The sequence below is a fragment of the Sinohyriopsis cumingii genome, chromosome 5 (assembly GCF_028554795.1).
Source record: "Sinohyriopsis cumingii isolate HCF-2022 chromosome 5, ASM2855479v2, whole genome shotgun sequence".
Taxonomy (NCBI): domain Eukaryota; kingdom Metazoa; phylum Mollusca; class Bivalvia; order Unionida; family Unionidae; genus Sinohyriopsis; species Sinohyriopsis cumingii.
Window position 1 is genome coordinate 31,058,368 of NC_142965.1, and position 21,515 is coordinate 31,079,882.

The 21,515-nt window shown below is 34.7% G+C and overlaps 1 protein-coding gene across 1 annotated transcript in view; it reads left to right on the top strand.

Annotated features, from left to right (window-relative positions):
* The window catches only part of LOC149798876 (uncharacterized), a 74,377-nt gene that overhangs the window by 43,845 nt on the left and 9,017 nt on the right, over positions 1-21,515 (top strand). The window contains exons 10-12 of the mRNA XM_089957791.1: positions 2,655-2,727; positions 12,820-12,868; positions 19,156-19,246. Of these exons, the coding sequence (XP_089813917.1) occupies positions 2,655-2,727; positions 12,820-12,868; positions 19,156-19,246 (213 nt within the window). The remainder of the gene's footprint in view (positions 1-2,654; positions 2,728-12,819; positions 12,869-19,155; positions 19,247-21,515) is intronic.

The window sequence follows — 21,515 nt, forward strand, 5'->3', positions numbered from 1 at the left end:
AGCAGCTTGTATATGCGTCTCTCGGGTTACAAGGCTATTTTTATGGTCGCATATATGCGTTAGCAGAAGGTAAAGAGTTAAGCTCAGTTACCCCTTACCAATTCACTTTCAACTCAGTTACCTGATACCAATTCACTTTCAACTCAGTTACCCCTTACCAATTCACATTCAGTTCAGTTACCCCTTACCAATTCACTTTATGGTCAGTTACCCCTTACCAATTCACTTTCAGCTCAGTTACTTACCAGTTCATTTTCAGCTCAGTTACCCCTTACCAATTCACTTTCAGCTTAGTAAACCCTTATCAATTCACTTTCAGTTCATAACCCCTTTCCATTGTACTTTATATTTTGGAATATAATATTATCACATACTCCACCATCTCTCAGAACCACTCCTGCTCATGGGTTCTTCCTCAGGGTGGGGCAGTGGAGTTGATATGGATGTAATGTTTGTAAAGCTTTCTCATCATTTTTATTTTCATAGCCTCTTATTTAATTCACTTGTTTGGAATATAACAAATCGCACACTAAAATTGTGCATTTCACCACTCCTGCCCCTATTACCATGTTTCTGGGTTGGACCACAGGTTTAAAAATACATGCAGAAGACACATTTTGGTGAATGTTTTTCTTCTTGATACTTCAGTAGCAACTAGGTTCATTTTGTCTTACTCAGTACATCCAGAGCTCCCACTAGCAGTTCCATTGCAAGTTTATTGACCAGTATGTTTTTTAGATGCAGGAGTCGCCTTCACTTTTTTAGGAGTTAATTGATCTGTAAGTTTTCACATCCAGGAATCACATTCACATTTTTAGGAGTTAATTGACGTGTAAGATTTTAGATCCAGGAATCACATTCACATTTTTAGGAGTTAATTGACCTGTAAGATTTTAGATCAAGGAGTCACATTCACATTTTTAGGAGTTAATTGACCTGTAAGATTTTAGATCCAGGAATCACATTCACTTTTTTTAGGAGTTAATTGACCTGTAAGATTTTAGATCCAGGAATCACATTCACTTTTTTAGGAGTTAATTGACCTGTAAGATTTTAGATCCAGGAATCACATTCACATTTTTAGGAGTTAATTGATCTGTAAGTTTTCACATCCAGGAATGACATTCACATTTTTAGGAGTTAATTGACCTGTAAGATTTTAGATCCAGGAATCACATTCACATTTTTAGGAGTTAATTGACCTGTAAGATTTTTGATCAAGGAGTCGCATTCACATTTTTAGGAGTTAATTGACCTGTAAGATTTTAGATCCAGGAATCACATTCACATTTTTAGGAGCTAATTGACCTGTAAGATTTTAGATCCAGGAATCACATTCACATTTTTAGGAGTTAATTGACCTGTAAGATTTTAGATCAAGGAGTCGCATTCACATTTTTATGGATCAGTGCTGATGGTTGTTTGTAATTGTTTCAGAGTAATATAGCACTTTATTTCCTAGGATTTTAAATCGCACATGACTGCCAACAATGTTGACTCAGATCTATTGGCTCATAATGCACTGTCACTGATCTCTGCAATTCACCTGGAATTATTAGAATAAAAAATTATACAAATGCATATTTACAATTATATTATACACCAGAATATTTGTAATAGCCTGACCTGATTATCCTTCTAAAATATGTTTATATAACTCAGTTTTCTTGAATACATGTCTGGAGGGATGACTGACAATAACACAGCAGAGTATGGTAGCTACAAATTTAACTAATGCGTGACATTGGTTCAGTCCTCACCTTGAGCAATATCAGCAAATGAACACAGAAAGTAAACAGAAATCCACAAAGCTGGGACATACTATTGCTGGTAAACATATTTGCCGTGGATTTATTTCTGCATCAAATTGCATACAGTGAGAGCATATCACACACCATCTTTGTCAGATCTGCATAATTTATGCAATATTTTGTGTAAGTGGGAGATTTGACTTTCTTTGTTCCCAAATCATTGTTGCCCATGGTTTATGACCTGAAGTGGGACTTATAGAGTCAAGAAGTAGTACAATATTGATTACTATTTTATTTCATCATTATATTTCTGTAGAGCCTTAACCAGTTTGTTGTATATTTAGAAAATAGCATCTTATCATACATATATTCTGATCATGATGTGCTATATTGTAATTGCATAATGCCTGAGTCATCTGAATACATCTCAAAACCATTTCACTCATTTTTGCTTTATGGAATAAAATTGGTCCTTTTACATTCCCATCAAATCACCAGTTTTGCTTCTGCTTGTGTCCAGATTGATTTTGACAATTTTCCATTTCCTTGGAATGATGTACCCAATAAATGTATTAAAAGGGCTGTTTGCAACCAACATAGATAAACGAGAAAAAAAAACAATGTTTTCCAATAAAGTTGAATGGAGTTATGGCCCCTGGTTGAGAACATTGTCCTTTATTGCATCATAGTGGGCATCCTTGCCACATTGACACAGTTTGTCATGTGATTAAAGAATTTACATGAATGCTTGATTAAAATATGTTTTAGTCTTTTTCTTGCCTCTTCATGCAAATGATCAAAATGATTCATTTCATAAATTTAATTTAAAATGAGGACTTGGGTAAGATCCTGATTTTTGTAAGATATGTTTTGGGGTATCACTAGTTTTATTTTTGTTTTCAGTATGAGAAAGAGGAGCAGGAGCAGCTGTTGACAGACCTGAAGCTGCAGAATGAGAAGGACAGAATAGAGCTAGGTACATCTTACTCACAGGCTACTTTCTTAAGGCACCTAGACTTATAAGCTCACCTGACTCATTGGTTAGCATGTATCATTCTTAAAGGAGACCAAAAACCAATGGAAATATAGAATAATAATAAAAGCACTATAGAGGAAAACCTTATTCTGAAGTATCATCTGTGACCATAATGACAATATTTCAATACAGACATATCTTCTAGGAGCTGAATTTTCATGACCTCGTATGCAAAATTTCCATGCCTATTTGGTTACTTTCATGACGTGACATCATAGTAGCGACTCCAGCATCCTGACTGACAGTTGCTAGAGTAAAAGACAATGCCGTTTTGCATTGCATAACGGGTGTAATAGCACATTAAGAAAAGGCTGTGGACAACATTTTTTTTTTCTTTTCCAAAAGATAAAGGCATGAAGAAAGTATGAATACATTATTACACGTGAGTCGATTTCAAAGCAACACCATACAGCACTCTGTGCTCATTACATTTCTAAAAGGAATGTTACGAGAGGAATTCTGAAAAAATGACAGCTCTAGGATATGCATATGCTAGGCCTAGACTAAAACCTGGTGCTATTCCAGACGTACCATTGGATATTTTAAATCCTGGGAAAAGTGTTAAATGTGTGAGTTATGAAAATAGGCAGTAGGCTGAGTAAGTGACCACAAAATGCAACAAACAATTCACAGATCTTTTATCTACACCATCAGTGCTAAAAAAATCTGAAAGCCCAACACCCTGGGCCATTCTAATTTTTGTTTGGGCCCATCCTGTATTCAAAGTAAAGTGCCTGTCAGGCTTGTCGAAAAAATAATTGTCTGCCTGAGGCAACTTTGATCATGCTGATGAAATGCGTAAATGTATTTTCAAGATGTTGACATACATGACTTAACACAGCACAATCTAATCAAATCGCCACTGTCCTAGGTGAAATTGAGATTGGATTTTAATCAAAAGGAAGCTTTGCTAAAAATAAGATTCTAAACCCCTGACACAGTCATGTTTCGAGAAAACACAATTTTCAGTAATCTTAAATAATAAAAAGTTATTGAAAAAAAACCTTTTAGTCTATGCCTGCTACACGTAGTTTGTATAAATGGTAATCTGAATGATTGGAATTGATATATAACTATCCCTTGGGCTGTTTAAATAGCAGTGACAAAAAGAAAAGAGGTCATGTATAAAATCAAAGTTTAACTGGCTGACAATAGAAATTGGAGAGAGGCAACCATTGACCCCACCCCATTGACCCACCCACTTGCCCCAATGTGCGAGCACCCATGGGACACGTCATTTCTTCCTGTGATACACCTTATTATCCACCAGGACAAGACCCTTTTTTTCATTATCTGGTCAGCTGTGGCTAAACTGAATAATAGCTAAAGGTTAGACTTAAGTACACAAGCATAAGGCCAGTGTGACTAATTAACAGCTAATCCTTATCACTTCGGACATACTTCAAAGAAACCATGTTCGACAGTGTGTGTATGTAAGCACCAGCAATTGATTGGCAAATAAATGATGCAATATTTTGTTGTAACTTACGATCCTAGGACTTCATTTTAACAGTTCAAATCTGCAGTCACAAGTTACCATACATGTGGCAACTGTTTTCCCACATTTTATATCCCACCTTATTTCCTTAGGTTTAAGTCTTAAGGCATGTAACACTGTTTACTGAATAAAGTATTTTTTCTGAATTAGTTCTTTGGGGGCACATATTCTGCATGGTATATTTAGTTTTATTCCTTCTTTTAATTTAATCATGGTAATTAAACTTTACATATATGGTAGAGGAATGTCAGTGTGATAACTGGCCTAATTTTTTTGGTGGAAATGGAGATGCAATTTTGTTTGCAGAGAAAATTGTACAGCATTCACAGTGATCATTCATGGGATTTAAACTAATTTATAATTATTTTCTTTTACTACAGTACTGTTGTAGTGGTTAAAAAAATCTGAAATTTACGTGAATAATGTTTAATCTTAACATTCTGTTTGCTGAAGAAAAAAACTATTAGTTATTTCATCACTATAATATTCACAAGTGATAAAATAGAATATGGCATCTGTTGATTGCATACGTTATATCTGTTTATGTATGGTTTGGTTTGTAAAATACACTGTAGTTGAATCACAAGAAGGAAGCTTCTTAATGTTTAAATTAGTTACTTATGATTTATGCTTTACAGATTTATTTGTGAGTTTTTTTGTGTAAAAACTAATACTTAAGTTACAACCTATGAAAACCGTTCTCAATGCCTTTTATACCTCCATAGTAATGAATATTGTTTCACACACAAGTCAGTCCCCGTTCTAGTCTCTTTGCCCAGAATTCAGTATTATCCCTCAGCATTTCGGTGTTGGATATATATTTTCAAGATATCAGTCCTTAGGTGGTGTGTGTATGTGTGTGTTGGGAGTAGGTAATTAATGGGTCATTTACCTATAATACTATTGAACCTCATCCTTAAATGAATTTATTGCATTGTGGTAAATTTGTAATTTTTACATTGGGCACCATCACTTAATCCTTATTGCATATTTGCACAACACACAATGTATAAGTGTTTATTTTAAAATAACATTGCTTTTTTTAAATTCCAAAATATGAAATACGAGCACTGCACCTTCTTACTGTTGTACTTTTCTGCAGTCAGGTCTTAAACACATTGTTAACACACAATTCAGTAGATATAGCTTATCAGCATATCTTGGAAGCTGGTTCGACTTTCATATGTGCAACCTAAATCTGGTCTCCTCCTCCTGTCTGTCTCACTCCCCATGTTTCTCTCTGTATTCAAGGACTGGCTAGTATTGCATCATGGCACCACTTGATCTGTCATCTCATAAAAACTCGGAAAAACTCTGCTATTTATGGAATCATATCTTCCGCACAATATAATCACTACTCACCTACAATATTTAATTTATAAACATTACAGTCTAATTAAAATTTGTAGAGAATTACATACATAAAAGGAAAAGTTTTATTTCTGGTCTCCTTTGAGGCACCTAGACTTGTAAGTACACCTGGCTCATTAATTAATTTGCACCATTCTTAAGACATCTAGACTTGTAAGTACACCAGACTCATTGGTTGGTTTGCACCATTCTTAAGACATCTAGACTTGTAAGTACACCTGGCTCATTAATTAATTTGCACCATTCTTAAGACATCTAGACTTGTAAGTACACCAGACTCATTGGTTGGTTTGCACCATTCTTAAGACATCTAGACTTGTAAGTACACCTGGCTCATTAATTAATTTGCACCATTCTTAACACATCTAGACTTGTAAGTACACCAGACTCATTGGTTGGTTTGCACCATTCTTAAGACATCTAGACTTGTAAGTACACCAGACTCATTGGTTGGTTTGCACCATTCTTAAGACATCTAGACTTGTAAGTACACCTGGCTCATTAATTAATTTGCACCATTCTTAAGACATCTAGACTTGTAAGTACACCTGGCTCATTAATTAATTTGCACCATTCTTAAGACATCTAGACTTGTAAGTACACCTGGCTCATTAATTTGCACCATTCTTAAGACATCTAGACTTGTAAGTACACCTGGCTCATTAATTAATTTGCACCATTCTTAAGACATCTTGACTTGTAAGTACACCAGACTCATTGGTTGGTTTGCACCATTCTTAAGACATCTAGACTTGTAAGTACACCTGGCTCATTAATTAATTTGCACCATTCTTAAGACATCTAGACTTGTAAGTACACCAGACTCATTGGTTGGTTTGCACCATTCTTAAGACATCTAGACTTGTAAGTACACCAGACCCATTGGTTGGTTTGCACCATTCTTAAGACATCTAGACTTGTAAGTACACCTGGCTCATTAATTAATTTGCACCATTCTTAAGACATCTAGACTTGTAAGTACACCAGACTCATTGGTTGGTTTGCACCATTCTTAAGACATCTAGACTTGTAAGTACACCTGGCTCATTAATTAATTTGCACCATTCTTAACACATCTAGACTTGTAAGTACACCAGACTCATTGGTTGGTTTGCACCATTCTTAAGACATCTAGACTTGTAAGTACACCTGGCTCATTAATTTGCACCATTCTTAAGACATCTAGACTTGTAAGTACACCTGGCTCATTAATTAATTTGCACCATTCTTAAGACATCTAGACTTGTAAGTACACCTGGCTCATTAATTAATTTGCACCATTCTTAAGACATCTAGACTTGTAAGTACACCAGACTCATTGGTTGGTTTGCACCATTCTTAAGACATCTAGACTTGTAAGTACACCTGGCTCATTAATTAATTTGCACCATTCTTAAGACATCTAGACTTGTAAGTACACCAGACTCATTGGTTGGTTTGCACCATTCTTAAGACATCTAGACTTGTAAGTACACCAGACCCATTGGTTGGTTTGCACCATTCTTAAGACATCTAGACTTGTAAGTACACCAGACTCATTGGTTGGTTTGCACCATTCTTAAGACATCTAGACTTGTAAGTACACCTGGCTCATTAATTAATTTGCACCATTCTTAAGACATCTAGACTTGTAAGTACACCAGACTCATTGGTTGGTTTGCACCATTCTTAAGACATCTAGACTTGTAAGTACACCAGACTCATTGGTTGGTTTGCACCATTCTTAAGACATCTAGACTTGTAAGTACACCTGGCTCATTAATTAATTTGCACCATTCTTAAGACATCTAGACTTGTAAGTACACCTGGCTCATTAATTAATTTGCACCATTCTTAAGACATCTAGACTTGTAAGTACACCTGGCTCATTAATTAATTTGCACCATTCTTAAGACATCTAGACTTGTAAGTACACCTGGCTCATTAATTAATTTGCACCATTCTTAAGACATCTAGACTTGTAAGTACACCTGGCTCATTAATTAATTTGCACCATTCTTAAGACATCTAGACTTGTAAGTACACCAGACTCATTGGTTGGTTTGCACCATTCTTAAGACATCTAGACTTGTAAGTACACCTGGCTCATTAATTTGCACCATTCTTAAGACATCTAGACTTGTAAGTACACCAGACTCATTGGTTGGTTTGCACCATTCTTAAGACATCTAGACTTGTAAGTACACCTGGCTCATTAATTAATTTGCACCATTCTTAAGACATCTAGACTTGTAAGTACACCTGGCTCATTAATTAATTTGCACCATTCTTAAGACATCTAGACTTGTAAGTACACCTGGCTCATTAATTTGCACCATTCTTAAGACATCTAGACTTGTAAGTACACCTGGCTCATTAATTAATTTGCACCATTCTTAAGACATCTAGACTTGTAAGTACACCAGACTCATTGGTTGGTTTGCACCATTCTTAAGACATCTAGACTTGTAAGTACACCAGACTCATTGGTTGGTTTGCACCATTCTTAAGACATCTAGACTTGTAAGTACACCTGGCTCATTAATTAATTTGCACCATTCTTAAGACATCTAGACTTGTAAGTACACCTGGCTCATTAATTAATTTGCACCATTCTTAAGACATCTAGACTTGTAAGTACACCAGACTCATTGGTTGGTTTGCACCATTCTTAAGACATCTAGACTTGTAAGTACACCAGACTCATTGGTTGGTTTGCACCATTCTTAAGACATCTAGACTTGTAAGTACACCTGGCTCATTAATTAATTTGCACCATTCTTAAGACATCTAGACTTGTAAGTACACCAGACTCATTGGTTGGTTTGCACCATTCTTAAGACATCTAGACTTGTAAGTACACCAGACCCATTGGTTGGTTTGCACCATTCTTAAGACATCTAGACTTGTAAGTACACCTGGCTCATTAATTTGCACCATTCTTAAGACATCTAGACTTGTAAGTACACCAGACTCATTGGTTGGTTTGCACCATTCTTAAGATATCTAGACTTGTAAGTACACCAGACTCATTGGTTGGTTTGCACCATTCTTAAGACATCTAGACTTGTAAGTACACCTGGCTCATTAATTTGCACCATTCTTAAGACATCTAGACTTGTAAGTACACCAGACTCATTGGTTGGTTTGCACCATTCTTAAGATATCTAGACTTGTAAGTACACCAGACTCATTGGTTGGTTTGCACCATTCTTAAGACATCTAGACTTGTAAGTACACCTGGCTCATTAATTAATTTGCACCATTCTTAAGACATCTAGACTTGTAAGTACACCAGACTCATTGGTTGGTTTGCACCATTCTTAAGACATCTAGACTTGTAAGTACACCTGGCTCATTAATTAATTTGCACCATTCTTAAGACATCTAGACTTGTAAGTACACCAGACTCATTGGTTGGTTTGCACCATTCTTAAGATATCTAGACTTGTAAGTACACCAGACTCATTGGTTGGTTTGCACCATTCTTAAGACATCTAGACTTGTAAGTACACCTGGCTCATTAATTTGCACCATTCTTAAGACATCTAGACTTGTAAGTACACCAGACTCATTGGTTGGTTTGCACCATTCTTAAGACATCTAGACTTGTAAGTACACCTGGCTCATTAATTAATTTGCACCATTCTTAAGACATCTAGACTTGTAAGTACACCAGACTCATTGGTTGGTTTGCACCATTCTTAAGATATCTAGACTTGTAAGTACACCAGACTCATTGGTTGGTTTGCACCATTCTTAAGACATCTAGATTTGTAAGTACACCTGGCTCATTAATTTGCACCATTCTTAAGACATCTAGACTTGTAAGTACACCAGACTCATTAGTTAGTTTGTACCATTCTTGATGAAGCTAGACTTAGGTTCACCTACAAGTATACCTTATTCATCAATTAGTTTGTATCAGTCTTAACACATCTATATGTATATTAAGTACATCTGACTGATAGATAATTTGTATCATTCTTAACACATCTAGATGTATATTAAGTACATCTGACTGATAGATAAGTTGTGTCATTCTTAACACATCTAGATGTATATTAACCTACAAGTATATCTGACTGATAGATAATTTGTATCAATCTTAACACATCTAGATGTATATTAAGTACATCTGACTGATAGATAATTTGTATCATTCTTAACACATCTAGATGTATATTAACCTACAAGTACATCTGACTGATAGATAATTTGTATCAGTCTTAACACATCTAGATGTATATTAAGTACATCTGACTGATAGATAATTTGTATCATTCTTAACACATCTAGATGTATATTAAATACATCTGACTGATAGATTAGTTTGTATCATTCTTAACACATCTAGATGTATATTAACCTACAAGTACATCTGACTGATAGATAATTTGTATCATTCTTAACACATCTATATGTATATTAAGCTACAAGTACATCTGACTGATAGATAATTTGTGTCACTCTTAACACATCTAGGTGTATATTAAGTACATCTGACTGATAGATAATTTGTATCATTCTTAACACATCTAGATGTATATTAACCTACAAGTATATCTGACTGATAGATAATTTGTATCAGTCTTAACACATCTAGATGTATATTAAATACATCTGACTGATAGATAATTTGTATCATTCTTAACACATCTAGATGTATATTAACCTACAAGTATATCTGACTGATAGATAATTTGTATGTCTTAACACATCTAGATGTATATTAAGTACATCTGACTGATAGATAATTTGTACCATTCATAACACATCTAGATGTATATTAAGTACATCTGACTGATAGATAATTGTATCATTCTTAACACATCTAAATGTATATTAAGTACATCTGACTGATAGATAATTTGTACCATTCATAACACATCTAGATGTATATTAAGTACATCTGACTGATAGATAATTTGTATCATTCTTAACACATCTAGATGTATATTAACCTACAAGTATATCTGACTGATAGATAATTTGTATCATTCTTAACACATCTAGATGTATGGTAAGTACATCTGACTGATAGATTAGTTTGTATCATTCTTAACACATCTAGATGTATATTAACCTACAAGTACATCTGACTGATAGATAATTTGTATCAGTCTTAACACATCTAGATGTATATTAAGTACATCTGACTGATAGATAATTTGTACGATTCATAACACATCTAGATGTATATTAAGTACATCTGACTGATAGATTAGTTTGTATCATTCATAAGACTTAGACTGACCATCAAGTACCCATACATACCCGTGTATATGCATTTTGCTTCAATGTTCAATCCATTATAAATATGCTTATGAGACATATTTGATCAGAATATAAACAATGAGCAGAAAAATAGTAGAACTGACTTTCCCCCAAGTTCCAGTTAAAAAAGGGACATGTAAAGTAAAAAAAAATTTTATATATGGATTGATTTAGAAATATCAGTAAATAGAGTTTAAACTGAGGTCAAAAGAAAGTAATGTTTTGCATGATCTACAACAGATAGCTTTACCCATATTTTGAAATAAAAAACCATGTACATTTTATTAAAATTTATTATTAAATGTGTTAAAAGACTGACAACCTCTTTTACAATTTCACATAATTCTAGAACCTGTGTATGCCATTAATTCTAATTAAGAAATATGGATGCCTTATTTGGAATACCTTGGGTTACTTCATTGATAAATTCACACATGTCTGGCTATTCCTGCGGGCATTTCAATACCTTGTCTTTTGGAATAAAACAATTAAGGTCAGTAGTAATGTAATCAAAATAATTTTGTTTCACCAGAGCACTTTGCCTTATGAAGCAAGCCATGCATGGCAGTGGGGGACTATGTGAAGGTGGTAATTTGGTACTTCAGCACAGTGTTACAACTCAATGGTGTTAAACTAAGTAACAGAAAATAGCAAAAACCAACAAGTTTTGTATAATTCAGCATCTGATCTATTACCCTGGAATACAAGATGAAAATTTTAAAAGAACTTACATTATTGTGAATTAAAACCCAAATAGTCCTAATAGTTCCATCACAAGTACAAATGTATGAAGTTCCAATTGAATTCCAGTGGTGCGCCAAATAAATTCCAGTATTGAATGTTTGATGTTTACTAGAGTGTACTAATGACCTGGATTGTGGCAATGTGCTAACAGTGTTATGACGTATCACAATAATATAATCCAAAATGTCCTTGACTGAATTCAGTATAATTTGAAATCAATGTTTTAGTTCAAGAATATTATTGAGCACTTTGTATTTCCAGTGAATAATTTAATAAATCCACCCATATGAAAAACTGAATACAACAATAAGACTGATTCTGCTTCTGATGTTAAGGCAAGATTGAATAATCCTAATATAAACAAGTTTGTATACCCCTCTACTTGACTTAGATTGCAATTACCATTTTCTGGAAATACTCTGGCAACTAAATGGGAAATTTCCTTTCTAGAAGTTTCTAATGTCAGAATCAAGACAATATCTTTAACTCAAACTGAAGTAAAAATGTTTACAGTTAATATTTGATCTGAATATTTAATCCACAAAAATCATTAAGAAATATTTTCTATGTATTATGTTGGTTACAAAATAAATGTCACTGGTCAGGTATACCATTAACTTGATTTTGGACAAAGGTCAGGTACAGAATTCATATATACATAGCATATAATCATGATGACAAGCCAAGGAACAATGCAGATTAAATATACACAATAACATCTTCATATTGGGCCAATCACAGATAACGTATAAGAGTGTATTTGTATGATGCATGGGTCAAGCTATAAATGGGCTACATGTCAAGTCCAAAAGACTGTTCACTTATGCATTAAAAAGGTACTTCAGGTACCTGGGATCATGGATCAGTGAGAAACTGGTAAGGAGTATTATAGAAAGGGGTATGACTCAAACCCTAATTTCACTGGGGGTTGTCCCTAATTATGGTGGCTCAGTCAAAATCACACACATACACTATAAAGGTGACTTTTCAGCAAAAATTGTGATTTTTGTCATGTCCCCCCCCCCCAATTTGAACCTAGCAGATATTGTATGCCATTCTGATGTATTTATTTCTTCATTAATTAATTTATTACCCTCTCAATAATTTGTTACCCATTCATGTTGCATTTAGTTATATCTTACCCCAGATGCTGTATATTTCAGAACAAAGAATAGAATTAGAAAACCTGGAACACAGCATGAAGATGCAGAAGTAAGTCTTGGTCTTATATCCTTACATGTCTCCTTTCTGTCATTGTACAGAAATATCAATGCATGTCTCCATTCTGTCATTGTACAGAAATATCCATACAATAGTCATGTCTACTTTCTGTCATATCATACAGAAATATCAATATATGTCTACCTTCTGTCATCTTGCAGAAATATCCATACATGTCTACTTTCTGTGATGTCCCACTGAAATATCCATACTTGTCTACTTTCTGTCTTCTTACAGAAATATCCGTACATGTCTGCTTTCTGTCATATCTTTCAGAAATATCCTTACATGTGTACTTTCTGTTATTGTACAGAAATATCCCTAGCTGTCTACTTTCTGTTGTTGTTGTTGTAGGGTTAAATGCCATTTTTCAGCACACGATAGGCAATATATGGCGGCCAGTATTAATGGTGGAGGAAGAACCTGGGAAATCTCCTGAAAGAACCACCAACCCTCGAGAAGCTACTGGCAAGCTTTCTCACATACCCACATTGGCCGAATCCGAGACTCGAACCCATGCAGACAGAGGTGAGATGGCAGTGATCCATAATGGAGAGCGCTTTAGACCACTCAGCCACTCAAGGCCCCTCTACTTTCTGTCATATCTTACAAAAATATCCATTCTTGTCTCCTTTGAATCATCGTACAATAATATCCATACATGTCTACTTTCTGTCATGTCTTTCAGAAATATCCTTACTTGTTTGCTTCCTGTCATCGTACAGAAATATCAATACTTGTGTACTTTCTTTCATCATTCAGATATATCCATACATGTCTAATTTCTGTCATATCTTACAGAAATATCCAATTCATTTCATGTTTGCATTCTATTTTTTTTTTTTGGTCAGTAAAATGGTCAACATGTAATAGATATATCTATAACTTAAGACGCTATGACTCAAAAACTGCTTTACAGCTTTTGAAAAAATGTGACAGAAAGCCTCCTGGCATGAAACCTTTTCAAATTTGTACAAATCTTAGGTGTTTTACTAAAAGTATAAAACCTTTAAACAACTTTTTTTTTCTCAGAAACCACTAAAAAGAATTTGACCAATTTATTATCAGATATGTCCACCAATACAAAAATAGTAAAATAATTGAGAAGACTTCTGAAAAACCATTGAATAGAATTTGACCCAAGCCATCTTAAAACCTTTAAATTTATACAACCATTGTACAGAATCTGAGCCAATTTGGCAGAAAGCTATCTTGAAACGTTTAAATTTATACCATTGTACAGAATCTGACCCAATTTGACAGAAAGCTAACTGTCTTAAAAATGTTTAAATTTATACAGCCATTGTACGGAATCTGACCCAATTTGACAGAAAGCTAATTGTCTTTAAACATTTAAATTTATACAACCATTGAACAGAATTTGACCCAATTTGACAGACACTAACTGTCTTAAAACCTTTACATTTTATATCAGTGATGCTTATTAACCATCAGATCAGAGACTGATATGGGGGCCTAAGTGAATAGAATGTCCGTCTTGGATGCCTGGCCAAGTCATACCAGAGACTTACGAAAATGATACTAGCAACTGCCTTGCTTGGTGCTCAGCATTAAGAGGTTGGTGTTAGGACTAGTTGACCTGGTGTCAGGGTAATGTGACTGTGTGGGACGTGATGCTACATGTCTGCAGCATGATGCCCAGTGCTAGATATCACTATAAACCGCCACACTGTTGTCATCATAGGGATGTTACTGAAAAATGTTAAAAGCTATGTTGAAAATCTAAATCACACATTACACTAAAAACAGAAAACTTTTAAACAGCTATTTCAGACAGAAGTTGATGAAACTTCATGGAAAGCATTCTTGAATAAAACCTTTCATATTTTTGCAAATCATACCAATTTTGCCATCAAATATGGCTGCCATTACTATTAAAAAAAGGGTTTAAAGAACTTTTAATAACTCCTTTCAACTGCTGAAATTTTACCAAATCTGAAAGGAAACACTCTGACACAGAAAGCTTTTAAGACCATTTTAGACAACTTACTTTGTGTGACAATAATTATATTACTGTTTACAATGGCTTTCAGAGATTACTGGTAGTTTGGTTGAGGCGATCAATGTAATCCTTGATTATACTTGGGTTCTCTATTGGAGATGAGCAGAATTACTCTATGTCCTTTCTGCCCCAACCCACTTTCCAGTTCTTTACAAAGTCATCCATAGTACTGTTTAAAGATGACTCTTTACTAAAATAATTACTTCTAATCTAATAAAAAATGGGTAAAAATTGTTTAGTGGATAAAAAAACATAAGATCCATAAAAATATCCACTGTAATCAAAAGCTTAGATTTAACAGAAGTGAACTTTCACTATAAATCATGCATCATCATTAATTGCTGTTTTCACAGTGGCCACTTCTCACACACCAGTTGCAGACAATGGTCTTGCAAAACATGGGTCATCTTAAGTAGATCGGCAACCATCTTTAAAATGATGAATCTACATCAAAAGTGTAGCACATGACAGAAAATTGCATCCATGAACTTGATATAAGTTAGCTTTGATATTAGTTGGAGAGTACCCTGTTTTACAACATGCCCATTGTACAGTAACAGAATTGTTCTTCTTCTCTGACATTTTTATATCACTGTCATTTATCTTTGCTATGCCTCACTCATATATGTGCAGGTGTCTTACATGCTGCATGTGCAGGTGTCTTACATGCTGCATGTGCAGGTGTCTTACATGCTGCATGTGCAGTTGTCTTACATGCTGCATGTGCAGTTGTCTTACATGCTGCATGTGCAGGTGTCTTACATGCTGCATGTGCAGTTGTCTTACATGCTGCAGATCATTTTAAAGAACATTATTTGTTTATCAATAGGCCTTAAATTTACCAACAGGTTCAAAGAAACAAAAAAAGTTATAACAAAATATTCATTACTTATCAAATTTCCCTTGAATGTAAAGTTGTTGTTACTGCCTAATGACAGGTTCAGTCCTCACTAGGGTATTTCCCGAAGGATTTATTTATAGGAATTTGTCTAGTTGTAAATCATCATCATCTCTGTGATATATCCTGTGAGAATATTTAATGCATTATCAAACTGTTTATGAAAACCATTATGTGGTACCATGTTGATGTGGACATTATGAACAGATTTCACTGTTTGACTGCAATTTACATGATCAGACTGCTTTCTATATAAAACACTTGTTTATTAAAGAATTTTGGAAATCTTTTTCCCTGATTTCTTTACATTTTTATTTCATAACAGTCCTGCCTACTTACATTAACATTGCTTATGTTGACAAACTGCCTATGTTGGCAAAAATGCAAAGTCCCGTCCCCATGTTCTATTGTTACTACTAAATTTGTATTGCTTTTGTTGATGTAGAGATAAAAAAATAAATGTCAACAGAAGCCCTGGGTCCCAAACTGAACAAATCCTTTGTTTTCTAATTGTTTATGTTGACATGTTGCCAGCTCCAATCCATACATTGTTCTACATTCTTGACAAGCTGCCAGCTCCAATCCATACATCGTTCTATATTCTTGACAGGCTGCCAGCTCCAATCCATACATTGTTCTATATTCTTGACAAGCTGCCAGCTCCAATCCATACATTATTGACAAGCTGCCAGCTCCAATCCATACATCGTTCTGCATTGTTGATGAGCTGCCAGCTCTAATCCATACATTGTTCTACACTGCTGACAAGATGCCAACTTCAGTCCATACATTGTTCTACAATTATTTGATGTTGCTGCCAATAATGCATGGACCTTTAAACAAAGCAAGCTGGCTGCAATATTCAGTAAAAACAATACACCAAAGGAAGTCTGCACCCAGCTTGAATAAAAGCAATGGTATCTGGTGGATTGAACATTTTCCAAAATGATTGGAACACATTTGTTTTTGCCAGGAAAGTTGACTGTTTTGCAGGTTAAAAGTAACTTTCACTTACAATAGCAGTGAAGGGCAGCATAAAACAAATTTACAATCTCTTCAAATTATAGTTTGTTCCACACAGCATTGTGAATTTTATCCTATCTGCATTGGTAAATTTTTAGGTCAGCATCATTAAATGTAGCTAAAAGTGTGTTTTAAATACTTTGTGTGGAACAAATTAGGTGTTTTTTTACCTACATTTGATGCTGTGTGAAATGAACTAGAGATATCTGGCTGTCAAGAAAGTTGAACCCACATCATCTCACAAAGGTGTCTGTGAAAAAAGTTCACTTGTTGAGATGTTTTTATTTCCATATGACCGCTCCACCTCTCCAGTGGCCTAGTGGTTAGAGTGTCTGTATCGGATGCAGGAGTCGCGGGTTTAAACCCCGGCCTAGTCATGACAAAGACTTGTAAAAAATTGGTACTAACAGCTGCCTCGCTAGGTGTTCAGCATTACGGGTTAGTGTTAGGACTGGTCGGCCTGGTGTCAGGATAATGTGACTGGGTGGCACATCATGCTACATGACTGTGGAACGATGCTCCAGTGCTAGACATCACTATAAACTGCCACACTACAGACATCGTAGTGTTATGATTGAAAAATTGTTAAAGCTACATAAAAAATACAAATCACACACGCACACACATTTCCATACGAGTAAGCCTCATCCCCTTGGTAGCTTCAGGAAGACCAATATGTTGGTTGTCTCCGGCAGACCAAAATCTAGGCCATTTTAATTATATGTACATGAAGCATATAAGCAACAACTATACAGCCACTTAAAGCTGGCAACAATGAATATCATAGTTAATTGTTTAGCGATATGTGTTAGTCAACAATCGGATGTAGATTAGATGAGGACTTCTGATTTTTTTTAAAAATATGTGTATATTTTGTTTTTAATGAGATGTGACCAATGCATGAATTTGCTGACATTCAACCTATATTTGTATTCATGGATTTTCATGTACATGTACAGTACTTAACTAATTGTGTATTGTGCAAAGGTAATACTGATGTAAGTTGTCAGTATAAAAGTGTATTTCAGCCAGATTTGTATTCATTTACTAAGTAAGTTCCATTGGTTTTTTTTCTCTTATTGTAAATTCTACTAATCGATGACCAGTCACCCCTTGCAGACAAATGTATCTTGTATGCAAAATTTAATTTTTATTTAAGTCCCTCCCCTCCCCACTTCTACACTTATCTTGACAGCTGTTGACAATATTATCTTGGGCCCAAGGATGTCAAGATAAATGGGTAGTACAAAAACACCCATTTATAGTGGACACAATTTGTGGTTCTTTGAATGACTTTCGTACACAAGATGGACATTATATGGTTTGCTAAGTTCAGATGGTACCACCAGAAAATTTTGAAGAGATTTTGAACCAATTCAGGCTTTCCCCTAAGGTTCAATGACTTCCTTTGTAATCTGACAAATATTTGAACCTGATGAACTTTATATCACTCCCAGACATTTGAAATTTGATTACAAGTTTACTTGTTCATTAGAAAATAAATTTCACAGTCAAGATGCTAATCCACCCTACATTTTACTTTTCCAGCATCTGTGTATAGCATACATTAAAAGTAAACAACAAACAATACCATATGCATTCACTTCTGACACAGATCCAACTGCAAACTGCATAGACCCTAATCATACATAATATATTGTATCGGCAGATATGGATCAAACCAATTTGTTAGAATTTTTCAGTAGACCCTGATCTGCTGGTACATTATGTTATGCCAGATTAGGGTTTATGTTGTTTGGAGTTGGATGTGACTCAAACAGATATATGCAGTATTTTTTCATCATTATAATAATGACTTCATCTCAAATAAATCACATGAAGTCACAGCATTTTACATGCAAACCTTGACATACAGTGCTTGGAAATTATCACATATGTAGGAGCAAGTTTGATCTTTCACGATGGATAATCAACATCAGGATAATTTTAATAGTTTATATGAATATTCACTTGCACTTGGCAAAGAGGTGATGGAACGTTCATAGGTTTAATTCCTTGTTCATATGACATCTTCAGTATAAAGTTGAGATCTTGGAATATGTTTAAACCTCTTGTGTATGACATCATAATGACTTAGGTAAGTAAATCATATTATGGTATCACAGTAGATAAGCAATGTATGTTAAATGTGCCCAGTTGATTTATTGAAAAGTTTCTTGTATTTTACCATGTTACAAATAGAATTTAACATATAATTTATGAATCTGATTATTTGAATTCTTTTCCAGGTTTTGCAAAAGACAGAAATCATTCAACTGATTTGATAAATTTCATTTTTTTTGGTGATGCATTATTCTTCGTTTTTTCTTTCAGAGCCCAGGTACAGCATAGCTTGGAACTAGAACTAATGGCAGAAATGAAGGCCCAGATACAGTGGCAGAAAGACAAAGAAGGGGAACTACAGGTACTTACTTTATCACTGTTTAATTTAATTATTCCAACTCCAGACCTGCAGCCCTTACACAGTTTAGTCATAAGTCTTGCTGAAATAATCCTTAAACTATGTACAGTCTTTCTCAGTCAAATCAACTACTGAAATCTTTTAGAAACTTGTACAATGCTTCTCAATCCAATCAACTACTGAAATCTTTTAGAAACTTGTACTGTAACAGTCCTTCTCAGCCCAATCAACTACTGAAATCTTTTTAGAAACATGTACAGTTCTTCTCAGTCCAATCAACTACAGAAATCTTTTAGAAACTTGTACTGTAACAGTCCTTCTCAGTCCAATCAACTACTGAAATCTTTTAGAAACTTGTACAGTTCTTCTCAGTCCAATCAACTACAGAAATCTTTTAGAAACTTGTACTGTAACAGTCCTTCTCAGTCCAATCAACTACTGAAATCTTTTAGAAACATGTACAGTCCTTCTCAGTCCAGTCAACTACAGAAATCTTTTAGAAACTTGTACTGTAACAGTCCTTCTCAGTCCAGTCAACTACTGAAATCTTTTAGAAACTTGTACTGTAACAGTCCTTCTCAGTCCAATCAACTACTGAAATCTTTTAGAAACTTGTACTGTAACAGTCCTTCTCAGCTCAATCAACTACTGAAATCTTTTAGAAACATGTACAGTCCTTCTCAGTCCAGTCAACTACAGAAATCTTTTAGAAACTTGTACTGTAACAGTCCTTCTCAGCCCAATCAACTACTGAAATCTTTTAGAAACATGTACAGTCCTTCGCAGTCCAGTCAACTACAGAAATCTTTTAGAAACTTGTACTGTAACAGTCCTTCTCAGTCCAATCAACTACAGAAATCTTTTAGAAACTTGTACAGTTCTTCTCAGTCCAATCAACTACAGAAATCTTTTAGAAACTTGTACTGTAACAGTCCTTCTCAGCCCAATCAACTACTGAAATCTTTTAGAAACATGTACAGTCCTTCTCAGTCCAGTCAACTACAGAAATCTTTTAGAAACTTGTACTGTAACAGTCCTTCTCAGTCCAATCAACTACTGAAATCTTTTAGAAACTTGTACAGTTCTTCTCAGTCCAGTCAACTACAGAAATCTTTTAGAAACTTGTACTGTAACAGTTCTTCTCAGTCCAATCAACTACAGAAATCTTTTAGAAACTTGTACTGTAACAGTCCTTCTCAGTCCAATCAACTACAGAAATCTTTTAGAAACTTGTACTGTAACAGTCCTTCTCAGTCCAATCAACTACTGAAATCTTTTAGAAACTTGTACAGTTCTTCTCAGTCCAATCAACTACAGAAATCTTTTAGAAACTTGTACTGTAACAGTCCTCAGTACAATCAACTACAGAAATCTTTTAGAATTTAGAAACTTAAGCAATGCTTCTCAATTCAATCAAGTACTGAATCACTAAAGAACTTGTTCAGTACTTCTCAATTCAATCAAGTACTGAATCACTAAAGAACTTGTTCAGTACTTCTCAATTCAATCAAGTACTGAATCACTAAAGAACTTGTTCAGTACTTCTCAATTCAATCAAGTACTGAATCACTAAAGAACTTGTTCAGTACTTCTCAATTCAATCAAATAGTCGAATCATTTGGAAACTTGCACAGTACTTGTCAATCCAATCAAATAGTCAAACCATTTGGAAACTTGCACAGTACTTGTCAATCCAATCAAATAGTCAAACCATTTGGAAACTTGCACAGTACTTGTCAATCCAATCAAATAGTCAAACCATTTGGAAACTTGCACAGTACTTGTCAATCCAATCAAATAGTCAAACCATTTGGAAACTTGCACAGTACTTGTCAATCCAATCAAATAGTCAAACCATTTGGAAACTTGCACAGTACTTGTCAGTCCAATCAACTTCTGAAATCACTTGGAAACTTGCACAGTACTTGTCAGTCCAATCAACCTCTGAAATCACTTGGAAACTTGCACAGTACTTGTCAGTCCAATCAACTACTGAAATCACTTGGAAACTTGCACAGTACTTGTCAGTCCAATCAACTTCTGAAATCACTTGGAAACTTGCACAGTACTTGTCAGTCCAATCAACTTCTGAAATCACTTGGAAACTTGCACAGTACTTATCAGTCCAGTCAACTACTGGAATCACTTGGAAACTTGTACAATACTTTTTAGTCCAGTCAACTAGTGAAATTATTTAGAAACTCGCACAATACATTTTAGTCCTATAAGCTACTGAAATCACTTAGAAACTTATACAGTATTTCTCAGTCCA